This window comes from Amblyomma mixtum, chromosome 9 (assembly GCF_055824585.1).
Source record: "Amblyomma mixtum isolate Tamu chromosome 9, ASM5582458v1, whole genome shotgun sequence".
Taxonomy (NCBI): domain Eukaryota; kingdom Metazoa; phylum Arthropoda; class Arachnida; order Ixodida; family Ixodidae; genus Amblyomma; species Amblyomma mixtum.
In genome coordinates, this window is record NC_143020.1 from 37,146,538 (window position 1) to 37,160,848 (window position 14,311).

General features: G+C 43.1%; 1 protein-coding gene across 1 annotated transcript; it reads right to left on the reverse strand.

The window, feature by feature from the left end:
- Positions 1 to 4,267: 4,267 nt before the first annotated feature.
- Positions 4,268 to 13,504, reverse strand: LOC149328759 (uncharacterized). Its single transcript, XM_089560054.1, has 5 exons — positions 13,421 to 13,504; positions 11,500 to 11,672; positions 9,511 to 9,569; positions 6,548 to 6,613; positions 4,268 to 4,446 (listed from the first exon to the last, which is right to left on the reverse strand). The coding sequence occupies exons 1-5, from the start codon at positions 13,502 to 13,504 to the stop codon at positions 4,268 to 4,270; spliced, it is 561 nt and encodes a 186-aa protein (XP_089416180.1).
- Between the last annotated feature and the right edge of the window lie 807 nt (positions 13,505 to 14,311).

Below are 14,311 nucleotides of genomic sequence, written 5' to 3' on the forward strand. Positions count from 1 at the left end.
CGGTGCAGTGTGACTGGCTAGTCGGGGAACGACCAGGTTGGCCGACGCGACCGTCGTCGTCGCTGTCGCGTCGACCTCAGGGTCCCGTCGGCCTAGTTTGAACGCGCCTGAACTGCGCGCTGGTCGCAGGCTGCCCTAGTCGTCGCTAGGCCTAGGTGGTCTCGCTTCCGCAGTTGACGGCGCTTTGGAAGTCGACTGTGCTATAATAAAAGGCCTACTCTTCACATCGCTTTAGTGCGAACTCGTCCCATAATAGAAGATAAGTTCGATTTCCACGACGCCTTCATCAACGGAGCTAGCAGACGAGCAGCGCGCACGAGGAAGCAGCGTCGAGCTGTCGGGATGGGACAACGTCGGCGTGAGGTCGGCGCTGTTGTCGGCAGAGTGTGACACACGGGTCGGCCGACGGCTGCTATCTCGGCGACGCGACGGCGATGCGCTCGTCAGGCGACGACCGGTGCTCGGTCGGCGTCTGCGCAGTGTGACAGACGCGCCGACGGCACGAAAATCGCTGCCGCCGACCATCGCCAGACTGAAATCGGCCGATCGTCGGCGTAGTGTGAACGCGCCTTTACCATTTGACGTTGCCTACACGCTCGGTGTTCGCTGGCACAATCTGAGCTGCGTCGGGCCTGACGCCTGCCTCCTCTTCGGAATCGCTGGCCAGCGGATCAAAAATGAAGTGGTTGTCGGGGTTCGAACCGCGGCGTCTTCTTCCTCGTCTGCGTCATCCCGCGATTCCTCATAATCGGTGTCTTCGCCGAAATAAAACTCTTCTTTCCGACTCGCAGCTGTTCGACTTGCCCTCCGCCCGGCTCTCCGTGTTTACGCGCACCACGTGCGTGTCAAGCAGACGACATGCCTACACGACGTCACGGCTTTCCGGGCCCACGTGACAACGCATTGTCTGGTTTTTGACGTCATGAAAGAGCCTGGCAAAACCTGGCAACTACGAACCGAAACCGAAACTCCTGGGTACAAATAATACGATTATTAATTATATAATGCGAGTTCATGCTTCTAAGATGGTGTTCCATGCTCACTGAATCGCTACGCATTATTTACAACCCAGAGATACAAGACAAAAATTTGGTGTCTCTACCCCTTTAAAGAAGCCTGTATGCAGATTCAAAACAAATTTAAAGGCGCTTTAATAATTGGGATCAAAATCTAGTATATGCCCTTTTTTTCTCGAAATATATAACCAGATTTTCGGTGCTCATTTTAAACCCTCTCCAGAAATAGAGTTCCAAATCAAAATAAAATATTCTTTGGAACAAGAACAGCCGCAACATATGTCGCTTACTGTGAAAAAAACTTTTATTACACAAATAATGAAATCGGACTCACCTATTCACTCTTAAATTTACGCATATTGTTGGTTAGGGCCAGCGTGGAGACCGAAGCGACAGACGTTACGAAGCCGTATTAGTTTACGAAACGAACAAGTCGTTCACTAACGCTTTATATTCTGCATTACTGATAACTCGATTTCCTTTTCTTTCTTTTTGGCAGTATCAATCCCAGCCTACTGAAATGCCTAACTTTCCATGCTGCTTTATGTCTAACTAGATGGGATAACCATAGTGAGGTATACTGCATACATGCTGACTCAGCCTTCCTGATCCATATAAAGCAATTTGTGATGCGCAGTAAACGACCGTAACACAAACCCTATTGCCCAATAACCCCAGTTGCTTGATTAAAAACCTTGAGAGATTTTTGCAATGCCTCAACTCGTGCGTTTATAAACTTTATGCTAACCGCATTGAAATATACTGCTTGCATTCATTGTTGTATTATATTTGAAGGGCATTATGTTTTGCAGTCTTAGTTTCTTGTTTAACGTGAACAAACGCCAGTCCGTGGCGCCTTGTATGTTTCTAACTTAGAACGTTGTCTGTATGGTGGTTAATCTGGCGAAGGGCTCCTACATGGAAGACGATTTTGTTATGATGCTCGGAGTTTAAACCGGGCGATTAGGCGCTATTAATTCATGGACTTCCCGCTATTAGCTAGTGTATAAGGAATGTTGTGTGGAAAGCACTAAACAAGCATGATTGCCAAACAGTCATTCTTATCACAGTGATCTCCTGATGAGTGTGTCTCTGAAATCCTCTGTACAGGATTGCCTTCTAAGAGGAGCACGTTCTAAATTAAACACTTCAGTTTTTAGCTTGGTGGAAGCTTGCCTTTCGTTATCCTCAGGGCGGCATTTTTCAACTCCTGTGCCTTTATGTAGGCAGGTGGAAATAACGAATACATTTCGTACAGGTAGATTAAACTGTTCACTGCTACCGGTTTCTTTTGAGGGAGCGGAAATCAGCAAAATGCTCAAGCATTTAATTACCTCATTATTCCAATATTAATGACTCCAGGACCTTTGCAATTGCTTCTAGATTTTTCGACACATTTGAGTTATAATGCGGTGCTTGGTGCTCACTTATTCTTCTTGTGCTCTAATAATAGGCGTTTTATATATAAATTTTTGGAAATACCTGAAAAAAGGTGTTTATAATGTCAGACTAGATCACTCTGCTTAGAGGATGTTGTATGGATACTTTGGAAGCAGTACATCTTTAGGGTTATTTTGTTGGCTCTCCAGCTCTGCTGCCCCTCTCCTGCACAGCGAAATGCACTTTAAAGTCACTTTCATTGCTCCCTTGAGCACCAACATTACTGTCAAACAAATATTTATAATTGTTTATTAGACAGGTTCTTTTTTTCTCACAATGGCATCTATGGGCTTCTGCTTCAAAAAGCAATGAGGAAAAGCATCAAGAAATGACCAAAAATATTTCCGAAGAATAGCACACTGCTACCATTTTTCAGATAGGTTTCTTGCATTCCTGTACTAAACTGTTAACATGCGTCAGGTCGGGGAGATTTAAAAACTTACCGAAAGACAGAGGCTGCCATTTCTACCGGTTTATTAATATGCCTGAACTTACCGCGGGGTACCTGTTCGACGGCTTTGGAGGGAAATGGCACCTGCTCGTCTTTGGATTCGTAGCAAAACAAAAGCAGGTCACGCCACTTAAAAGCCAATAACATGAACTGTGCAAGATGAAAAAAAGAAGAATAGCCCCTTTAGCGCTGCGCAACAAATACCAACTAAAGCACATTCAATATGTGCCTTTCACCTCCTCTATGTTATAAAAACTGAGCAAATACTTAACACTATCTTTCTATTAGGAGATAAACTGCCCATCGCACTTCAGCGCCTCTGGTTTTCTTTTACGCCATTTCATAGGTATTATTGCGCCAAGTATGCGTTTCACCGTCCAGCCAACTTGCCTAAAACTATGAGTGATTCGAGATAATACGTCGGCATGGAAGAAAGAAATTTTCATGCCCGTGACAAAGTTGTACACTCTACTCTCAGCTGAGAACCCAACGCGTGGGAACGCTTGATTACGATCAGTTAAATTGTAGCGTCAACACCTGCTAATCACATCAAGCTGTAGGCAGTGGGCTGTCCTTGAGATGTAAGAGGTAAAACTATATTACTCTGTGCTTCGTAGTTTTTCTTTCTTTATTCTGCAATATTTTTATTATGATATTTGTTTTTAGCCAAAAAAATTGCTATAAAATTGCAATATAGCGCTACAAAATTCCGCCGTGAATCGTCCACGCCAAAGTCAATAAATACCGAAGACATTATAAAATTGTAAATTTCGGCTGGACCCAATTTATTGTAATAGACTCAATAAATGCATAAAGAGGTATAAAAATTAGACGTGAGAGGAAGCCCACACCGAATCAGAAGTAATCGCAGACAGAATCGATTGAAAATAAAACGAAAGGGGCCCACACCCATTGTACCCTTGCGAGTACAATGCAGAAACAGCGATTTAACAGAAGTCTCGCAAATGTCACACCTAGCGAAGAAGGCCCAGGTTTTTATATCATGCATGGTAGAATGTTAGGATTATCATGCATGGTAGATGGTTAGCACACGCTTTCAAGCAAATATTATTCTCTTCTGTGAGCCAAAGATTTCTTCTGTTATTTCCAGTAAATAGGAGTTTTTCAGGCGGAACCAAAAAGCAGTTGTACATCACAAGGAGAGTATTGAACTTCCCCTCTCGAGCAGTAGAGCTTTTCCTTCTATTACTCGATTCCATTCCAATTCGCGAACAATGCTATACGTTTATTACCTGCTCAGTTCTCAAGAAGCAGAAAATAACACGTTTCTTAGAGCATCATTTAATTTTCCTGCCGAGGGCAAGAGAGACTCTTCTGATTTCGGCGCCGTTCGTATGTACTACGGCGCGCAGAACTGAACCTTCTTGCAGGGGTATATTGGCTCAGGAACGTCCCTGGAAAATATAAATCCTTTGTCTCCTTGCCGGTCGACGATGCGAAGCGTCGCGGCAGCATTTCCGCAGGTAGAGTCCACGTCGTACAGCTTGTAAACGACGCGGTCATTCTGGCTCGAAATGGCTGCAAATGAGAAAGTCAAATAGTATTTATGAAGCCAGCGGAGTGGGTTGGAAATTAAACTCGAGTTATTGACATCTTAGTAGTAACGAAGTAGATGAAATTAGTGCGAGGAGGGCACGTATCTATAAGTCAGAAGGGTAACGGAATTGCTTCCCAGAAAACGGAAGCTTAACAAGGGGAGGCAAAAAGTTAGATGGGTGGATGATATTAGGAAGATTGGGGGGTAAGGTGGACACAGCTGGGGCAAAGCCAGGTTAACTGGAGACATATGGGAGGGGCATTTGCCCTGCAGTGGGTGTTGTATGGTTGGCGATGATGACGAGAAAGTTTCCACCGTATACATTGGGAGTTTTCCTCGCGGCCCTCACTTCGGTTGGTTGGATTATGGGGTTTATCGTCCCAAAGCGACTGAGGCTATGAGAGATGCCGTAGTGGAGGGCTCCGGAAATTTCGACCACCTGGGGTTCTTTAACGTGCACTGACATCGCACAGCACACGGGCCTCTAGAATTTCACCTTCAAAGAAATTCAACCCCGCACTTCGCTTGTGTATATGTTTACATATGGTAATCAGCACAGCGCTGTGCATTTATTGCTGTGAAAGGCAGTCGCCCTGAAGAAAAACTCACCTTTAGTAAACTTTGATGTCATAATGTAAGAGGTATTTGTACGCCCCAAATACATCGCTAGAAACGAGGGCCGCCAGGGAAATAGATATATCTCGGCGTTTTATTTTCTTGAATTTTCTAACAAGATTGGCTGATATTTAGCAAGGTGGTAACGTATATGGATTTTAATATGCCGAAAGTGCACGCGTGGTAATGAGGGGATCCACAAGGCAGAACCCCATAATAATGCAAGTCAGTTGGAGCTCTCAACGCTCACCGATATCGCAAAGCACCCTTCCGTAACCCTGATCTCCTCCGTAAAAATACAACCATCGTGGCTGGATATCCGCCACGGAAACATGGCATAATTGCCGAGCGCTGAAATCACTCAGACAGCGTGGCGGGTGTGGGCAGATAGGCACAAAGCGGTAAGAAAGGGAGGCAGCCTAAGGCTAAGGGGCACGGACATGAATTCAAGGCTTACTTTTTATTACATTATATGCCTGTTACGGTCACATTTTATTTATTCATAAATTTTTTGTATATACCACCTGACAGGCTGCAACTGGAGTATTATGTGCAGGAGGTTCCATCAGAAAAAGGGGTGGGAACAGAAGCAAATAGAACATCTTTATAACAATAGAATGCAGCAGTATAAGACCGTACTGATAGCCAAAATCCCTTAGGAGCACGCCTTAGCTAAAATTTTGAGGCGTGATTCAGACTAGTAATTCAATATTGTTTTCTCAGCAAACCTAACACATAAAGCCGACCAATCTGTTTCATTTCCTTTAGCCAAACCTGTTACAACTAAAAAAGAAACAATGTCTATGCAGATATTTCAGCTTTTTGAAGAAAGAAACACTTTATGAGACACTTTTTTTGTGCAAAGTTTCCATACCAAAACATTCTGCTCGCCGCGCCGCTCCCGATGACCAAAAATTGCCACAATGATGCCGCGGGATATCAGCAAATTTCGTCTCACCTTTTTCTATCTCATCATTTACTAATTTGAAATCACTGTGCTCTATGCTTTTCTCGCACTAACAACAAGCCTTCGGCGTCATTGATGTTCGCGTTAGCTGCGCGGTCACGCATTCGTCTGTTTTCTTTTTTAACAGTGGTGCTAATCAGGAGCAGCATTTAAGAGCTTTCTTGCTCATAGTGGGAAAATCTGAAGCCCTCTATTTCGTTCTACCAGGTTCAGATGGTTTTATTTTGCCTCAAGTACCATCCTTAGAAGTACAGCGTTAGACACCAGTTTCCATGCCACAGAGTTTGCTGGTCGGCCACCTTTAGGTGCCGACAGCACCCTGAAGCCCAATAAACTCCTGAAAATATGGGCAAAAGCCATAATTAGGCTATATATTTATAAATACTGGTGTGGCCAGCAGCCTTAGTAAACGGCTCTATAACAAAGACGGTTATCTGCAGACTTCCCTCCAAGGTGCTAATCCCATATGGTGAAGGTTGACAATTTCCTCGAGTACTTACTTATTTTCAGGTAGTAGCATAAGCCGTTTACTGGTTTAATGAGCTCAAGAAAATGCTCCTCCACAGCTGCAAAAGAAGGATAGTAATGAAGGAGAGCAGGTGCTCAGCCGTCTCTGGTTGTGTCACTCCTCCCGTTTTGTGCATGATTTTCTCTCTCCTGCACCTTACAACAGATGGAAGGCAAATTATTAAGCGACCAGTTACAAAGATCCGCAAGTTTTGTTCCGTGCAACATAACCCACTCTTTCATAAGAGCTTTGGTCAGGGTACGTGACGCCGCTTATGCTATTGTGGACTATTTATTATTGCGAAAGCAATACTACTTGCACTTTCACGCCGTTTCGTGCCGCGGCCGGTGACCACCATTGACCTTCATTTCACATTGATTGCATTAGATTGGATTGGATTCTATTACATTAGGTTACATTGGATTCCATTGGATTGGATAGGAGTGGATTGCATTGCATTGCATTTGATTGCATTTGATTGGATTACATTACACTAGATTACATTAGATTAGAGTGGATTGGAATGGATTGTAATAGATTGGATTAGATTGCATGGGATTGGTTTGGATTGGATTGGATTGGATTGGATTATATAACCGATGCATCACCACAAGTCTAACCACAAGCACCTCCACCAGCTACACTACCAACTGTACCATTGCGTACGTACGGATATTGCTTTCGCAATTACCGGGCTTAACCAAGCTAAGCCACAGGGAATTTTTATTTTTATTTTCTAGTTTATACTGCTGAAGAAATCACACAAACCCGAGCCGCAAGAAGCGTTGGTGAGGTGCTTTGTTCCGCTCTTTGGTTGCTCAGTCGACAGATTTACTCAGCACACATTATTGCGGTAACAGTGAAAATGTGGTGTGAAGTGACTGTGTCGTTGGTCATAAAATTCTCCTTGGTTGGATCGCGGTGGCGTCACCGGACTGGATAATTCCCACTGGCTCGAGAGAAGGGACGTGACCTGACGGGATGTGACGACACTTCCGAAAGAACTCGACGGCTTCTAATGCTATAATATTGCGATCACGTAATGTATTTAGGTGACCCTTTAAATTATTTCGCTCGTAAATTCGATTCTCATGCAGAAATTTTCCCATCGTTCACGAGTCACAGTATTCATAGTCATGGGGCTGTTTTCTTCTTTTCTACAATTCTAGGATCCTAGGCATTGCGAGCCTGTTGGTTGACTGAAATGCCTGGCTTAATTAGGGCCTTATAGTTAAATTCCCACAAGAGATCACAAGGCTTGCTCTCTAAAGCGTGCATGCAGCCTGTAAATGAAACAAAAGACTACTTTATGAATTATGAATACAGTACCATGAAGTTCGAAATTCTTTCTCGGGCAAGAAATACCAGTGATTCCTTTTTTCTAACTTTTTATCTGCTTCCCATTAAAAAATAAAATCTCCTGGTCCATCTTCTTAATCCTTCTAATGCACGTCTCATCTGAGGTCCTTAATTGCCGGGCGCCCCCTTGGCGTTAGTGGTAAGAACTAAACGCAAATAAAAGTAACTACCACTCAAGCAAACATCAATGTCTTCTCATTTTCGTCCACATGTACACGCAATGCTCTGAGCACAACTCACGCTGTGAGGAAAGATAGGATACAAGTGCACATAAAAAGACGGACGAATTGCTTAATAATTCTGCTGAATAAGACATGAAAGAAACTCGGCACAATAACCAAAAAAATGTGTGTAATAATATATGAAGCGCTGTTAACACATCTTTCTTTATCTGCCAAATAGGGAAGATGGTCCCCTCTATAATTATCCTTACATCAATAAATTTATATGCATTAATAACTTTATGTTCTCAGATATTCTATACTGAGCAGGCTGAGCGCTTCATAGCGAATGATATTGTCACGTAGTGGTGACTGCAGTCCGGCGAACAGGAAAATAGCGAGAATGTCTTCCAAACCAAACTCTTTATTCGGGCTGACTTGCGCCCTCAAAGAACGGAATCACACGGCGGCGGCGTCAGCAACAAGCGTGCTCGGCGGTCGTCGAGCAGAATGACCGCCGCTGACGGCCGTGCTCTTTTTAAAGCTGAGAGCGAACCTTCGAGATAAAGCTTTAGAAGTTACTAGAACATTCTAGCACAAACTAGAATCGGCTCCGTCCGGATGCGATCCATCGAGATAATTCTAGGCGCGTCTTGCGTCACAAACGAAGCGATAAAGTGGCGTGCCGGAAGCCTTGAAGCATGTACAAATAAACACAACAAACACACTCTACAAAGATTCGTGGCATTACTCCCCTCTCAAAGAAGCATCGCCTCGATGCTATAGAAAATAATGCGGCTATCAACAATCAAAAATGGATTGTGCAAAAATAAACACGACATGGCGAGAGGTACTGGGATCGAGACCCAGCACCTCCACCAAATGTTACGTAGTGGTGACTGCAGTCCGGCGAACAGGAAAAGAGCGAGAACGTCTTCCAAACGAAACTCTTTATTCGGGCTGACTTGCGCCCGCAAAGCACTGAATCACTCGGCGGCGGCGTAGCAACAAGCATGCTCGGCGGTCGTCCAACAGAATGACCGCCGCTGACGGCCGTGCTCTTTTTAAAGCTGATAGCGAACCTTCGAGATAAAGCTTTAGAAGTTACTAGAACATTCTGGCACAAACTAGAATCGGCTCCGTCCGGATGCGATCCATCGAGATAATTCTAGGCGCGTCTTGCATCACAACCGAAGCGATAAAGCGGCGTGCCGGCAGCCTTGAAGCATGAACAAATAAACACAACAAACAAACTCTACAAAGATTCGCGGCAATATTTTCACAAAGAATGACACAATACCCTCGGATTGACTTCACCCAGCCTTTAAACTGGAGCTTCCTCAGAAATTTCAAGTTAGGAAACTAGATCCTTATAGTTTTTTATCAGAAAACAGCCCCAAAAACGTGTGTGGGAAAATTTCCTACATTTACTTACCAGTTGATGTTATTTCAATTGAAGACGTTGCCTCGTCGTACTCGAAGTTAAATGTGCCTCTGGGAGTGAAGAAAAAATTAAAGCAACTAAACGTAGTGCTTAAAAGTCATAAACATAGTGTTTCAAAGACTTTATAGGCTTGTTTGCATTCAAGCAGCTTCAAACAATGACGCAGCAATATGTGACTCCCTGAACAGTGGGGGGCCTATACATGCTTTCTTCGCAATATCACTCTATAGTTGTCACCAATGTGAGGGTAAACTTTCTTGATATTTCATCGCATACTACCAAATGGTCGTGGCAAGGTGAGATTCACGTTTATATTTTTTTTGCGCTGAACCATTGATAGAAATTCCACCACCTTCACGCATCTAGCATCTGACCAACAATTCTGCTGTTCTTTAAGTGAACTTGGTTGCAGTGAGTGGAACACAATAAACTACTATTACGCGGACTAAAGCTCCAACAACTTTTGTAACCATGAATTGTGGGCGGACAGTATTTAATTAGTCGTGTGCATTCCAATGACCGCTTTTCACGAGCACCTGGCGAGACTCGCCATGACAGCATACCCGACTCAATGAAGATGTGAACAAAGTAATGCTTTTGAATAGAGTGTGGTGCTGCTGATACAGTGTTACGATCGGTATCTTTAACTATAATTGATATAGACCTATAATTGATACAGATATATAATTGATATAGACCTATAAACGAAAGAGAAAGAGAACTAACACCTGCACCCCTTCAGCGTTTTCAGAGGCACATATAAAATATGAATGTACAAAAATAAAACCTAGCTTGATGACGCCGATGCATCGAAAGCTACATTAAATCTTGCATAAGAGGCGCTTGATGACGTAGATTTGCAGCTTAAAGCTTCTTAAATGATGCACCTGCCATTTATCTCTCACCATTTCATCCATATTGCGCATTTTTTTCCGTTTATCTCTTATCTTCAACTTCTATGCAAACTCTAAAGAATGCTGCATGTGCAGCTTTTTCTCCACACTAGAAACCACTCGGCACTTTATTGTTAATGGTAACATCAAAAATGAAATCTGGTAACTGCGCATCGATAACTGCATATCATAACTGCATTTATGATAACTGCGCAAGCTGGAATAAAGATACGGGGTGGACTAAAAGACATTGCTGCGCTATCGCAGCCATGCATCCAGCAGTACTTCACTCATTTTAAACAACTGTTCTTAGCACGTCTCTGTAGCAAAAGGGGAGGTCGAAGCAGGAGTTCGCACAGAAAGTATTCTATTTGCGGAGGCGCAGTTACGTTTCAGGTTGATGAGCTTGAGTGCACCACATTCATTTGCGCTGTCAAACCCTAGTAGTCCCATTCTAGCCATGTGTGACATCTGTAATGGCATCCATGTACTGAGTACACAATACTGAGGCTCCCGATGTAATCCCTGTACGATAAAAGTTTGCATGGATTTGCGTGTAAAAAATCTCCATTCACTGTAAAAATGGGTTTAATTTCTTGACTTACATTTTGAAATATTATACTGCATCTTGGTATATCTCGTTCCAAAATAAAGATATTCTGAGTCTATAATCATCATCAGCCGCAGCAATCTAACCAAGTCCACTGCAGGCGAAGACCTCTCCTGTTTCTCTCCAATTAACCTTGTCCTGAGCAGGCTGCGGTCAGCTTATTTCTAAATCTCAGCGTACATCTACATGCGATCGCAGGGAAATGGAAGGGCGCATAGAAGCGAAAAGAACGCGGACACATTCGCTCACAAGAGAAGCCCAGAAGCCGCTATTACTACTGAAGCTCTGACACTACCCCGAGCTTATCATGACCACAATTACTACCATTCTAATCTATTCTAGTTCCTGGGCTAGTCCCTGGGCATCCTTTCTTCCTTTTTGGTACACATAAGAGTTGCTATAAAACGGTGGAGATTTCTTTTATGTTCCAAGGAAACTCGATACAACAAAGCAACTTGAAAGAGAGAGCAGGCTTACTCGGTGTACTGATCCTGTGTGCCGTTTGGTGCGTACCACGTCGTGGCCACTGCTTTGTCGTTGCCTGGCTCAGTGCCGTCCCAGAGAATGGTGAAGTTCACCGCGTCCTCGGGTTCAAGGGTGACACCCGTCCGGTAGCATTCGTACATGAGAACAGGTCTGTACTGCGATTCCTGTGAAGATAAAACGAAACATTCTTTTAATCGTGCAGAGTGCGCACGTCGAAAAGCTGAGGAGCCATCTGTAGAAGTACCCTTTATTTTCTTCTATGCTGTAGCTTCTAAATAAGCTTTTGCCGTCACTTCTTAGATCAGTATGCGTGTTACATATTCAAATTGATATATAAACGTCGGTCAGTAAATCGCCAACATCTCGGCCATTTCTACGAACATCGTTAGTATTTCATGAATATATACAACTGAAATTATCATGCAATAAGCACCATGTCAAAGCATACTGCCTTCACATAAAAATATTCTCGAAATCTGAAAATTAGTAATGATACAGAATATTTAATCAAGTTTGTGCTTCCCCAAAGCTGAAATGTAGTGAAGCGTTCTGGAAATAAATTAAGCTTGAACAGCCGTTGCACCATGTTCATAAGAGCAGCGCCATCACCTTACTAGAATTAAGTTTATTTTATCTTCGTGAAGCGACTTTAAAATGTTGCATAAAATGAAACTTAGGTGGAATCGTGTGCGCCTATAACCAAGAAGGTATAAAACAGCGCACGCAAGTATTAGCAGGATGTTAATTTTTCGTTAGTACTGAGAAAGTCCCGTCCTAGCAATAAACCATAATATGAGCTGTTTCTTATTCCTAATAGAGTGCAAAAATAAGCTGCCAACTCCACTTCCTCTGAATGTGCGACTTCTTGAGCACTTGGTATGGGAAACTGACGCGTCTAAAAGATTTCTGCCTTCTACAGATTTTTTTTTCGAGCCCCTGAGCCAAACATCCGCCGGACATGCTTGCCGCATTCACTGTTTACATTCACTGTTAGAGGTCAGTGCCAGAAATAAAGCTCGTATTCTAACGAAGAATTCAGTAAATTCACCATTTGGAATCTTTGTGATGGGAGTTGTTGCCTACCTAATAATTTTGGTAATTCGCATTATGCGATCTAGTGTAGATACACAAACTGAATTCCAAATATACGCAGCTTTGCGTCTCAGCCTTCATTCAACAGACATGAAGCGTTGGGTCCGGTGTCTACCGAACTGTACACGAGCAGGCCAATAGGAAGAATATTAAATTTCTCCTCAAAGTATCCTCCCCTTTTATCGCACTGTCACATTCGCAGCATCAGATGGCAAGGTAAGTGCGCAATCCGTGCATCTATTTAATCTATAGCGCTGTGCTGTCGCGGCACTCTAGGATGGATTTCGTTGGTTCATTTGTTATTTGGTGCATTTTGCTTTCAGCAAAAAGAAATGAATCCGAACATAAAAGAAATTATAACGTGTGATTTCATCGTCTCCTGAAACATGAAAATTTTCATTGGAATTTTTTGGGAATAAAGTCAGTTGATATCTACCGTCTCTGATGTCTTCTTCTACAATGTCGTCTCTGTTTTTTAGCGCTACTACTATGTCCTCTCAATCCAAACACCAACTAGCCCAGCTTTGGGCCTTAAATCCTCCACAACATTATCTCCTAGTTTATTTATTTTGAATGAGCAACTACTTCTTTACTCTATTGACAAAACATACCATCATCTGCTGAGCAACATCGTAAATCTCAACATGGCTTTAGCATCACCAACACACGTGTTTAAATAGCACAGAAAGCAGGTGCTTTCAGAGATGGTTTAACTATAACTACGAAAATATTCAAGTCCATGTGACGCGCTGAGAGCATTTGGAAACTGCGTAGTTACGTTGCATGACAAAGAATGCTCCTTTATTCATGCACATCTTACCAGGTAAAAATTCTTGGTGAGGTCATCACCAAGAGCGACTGCACAAAGCAGTGTAAAGAAGGCCAGTCCATCCAGGCTAATCATTGTCGGTTGTCTTGCTCCAACAAAAGTCGTGATCTGGAATGCGCAGTTTCAAGAACCATGCTGTGTGTTTTCTAGCACGTTTTACTACGTCAGCACAATAATCAGTTTTCCGCGAAAGCTTAACGTTGTGGACGTTAAGAAATAATGCGAGAAGGAATAAGAAAAAAAAGGGGGAAAATTGGAGATGGTGAGGTCCGCTTCATTGTAAACGAAGACTAGCGCTCTCATCGCAACTGCCACCTTTTCAGCCATTGGAGGCGTGCTAGCGGAAATGGGGTGAGTACGTTTATAGAAACTGAGCCCCCGGCTGGACGCAAAATCAGGAAAAGGCAACTAAAAGGCGAATAGTAAAAGTGAGAAGGTGAATATAAAAAAATGCTGACACAGAAATGCCGCATAACTTTGTTTAATGGCCTGTACGTTTTCTTTCGGCTAAGTTTGGTGCTGTAGAAGTGTTTAAATCTTTTGTGTTTATTATGTACTTACCGAGACCATGTTTTTTATTTAATTAAGAAAACGATGCGTGCCTTGCATACAGAATTTGTAGTAAGTTAATAAATGTCTATATTGTTTTCTTTACCAATTAAGGTTTGGTTAAAATAAGAATTAGCGTTTACAAATCTTGTTCCGCCATCAAATTTACCGGTTGAAATGAGGTACCGACGGAGGGGAGAGCACTCCATTATCGTCGCCTGTGGTCGGCGGCCGTGTGCATTATCAGCGTATTTTAACTTACAGCATGAAGAAGCGAGCACTGTATAATGGACTGGCTTTTGCTTCTGTAGGGCTTACTGTCTCCTAAAGTCG

Bases quoted from the DNA above. Each gene is read 5' to 3' on its own strand.
- LOC149328759 (XM_089560054.1), bottom strand. From the start codon at position 13,504: ATGATTAGCCTGGATGGACTGGCCTTCTTTACACTGCTTTGTGCAGTC. The intron at 9,570-11,499 runs GTAAGCCTGCTC...CTTCACTCCCAG, and splicing joins ACACAGGATCAGTACACCGA to AGGCACATTTAACTTCGAGT. The intron at 6,614-9,510 runs GTAAGTAAATGT...CTTCTTTTGCAG, and splicing joins AATTGAAATAACATCAACTG to CTGTGGAGGAGCATTTTCTT.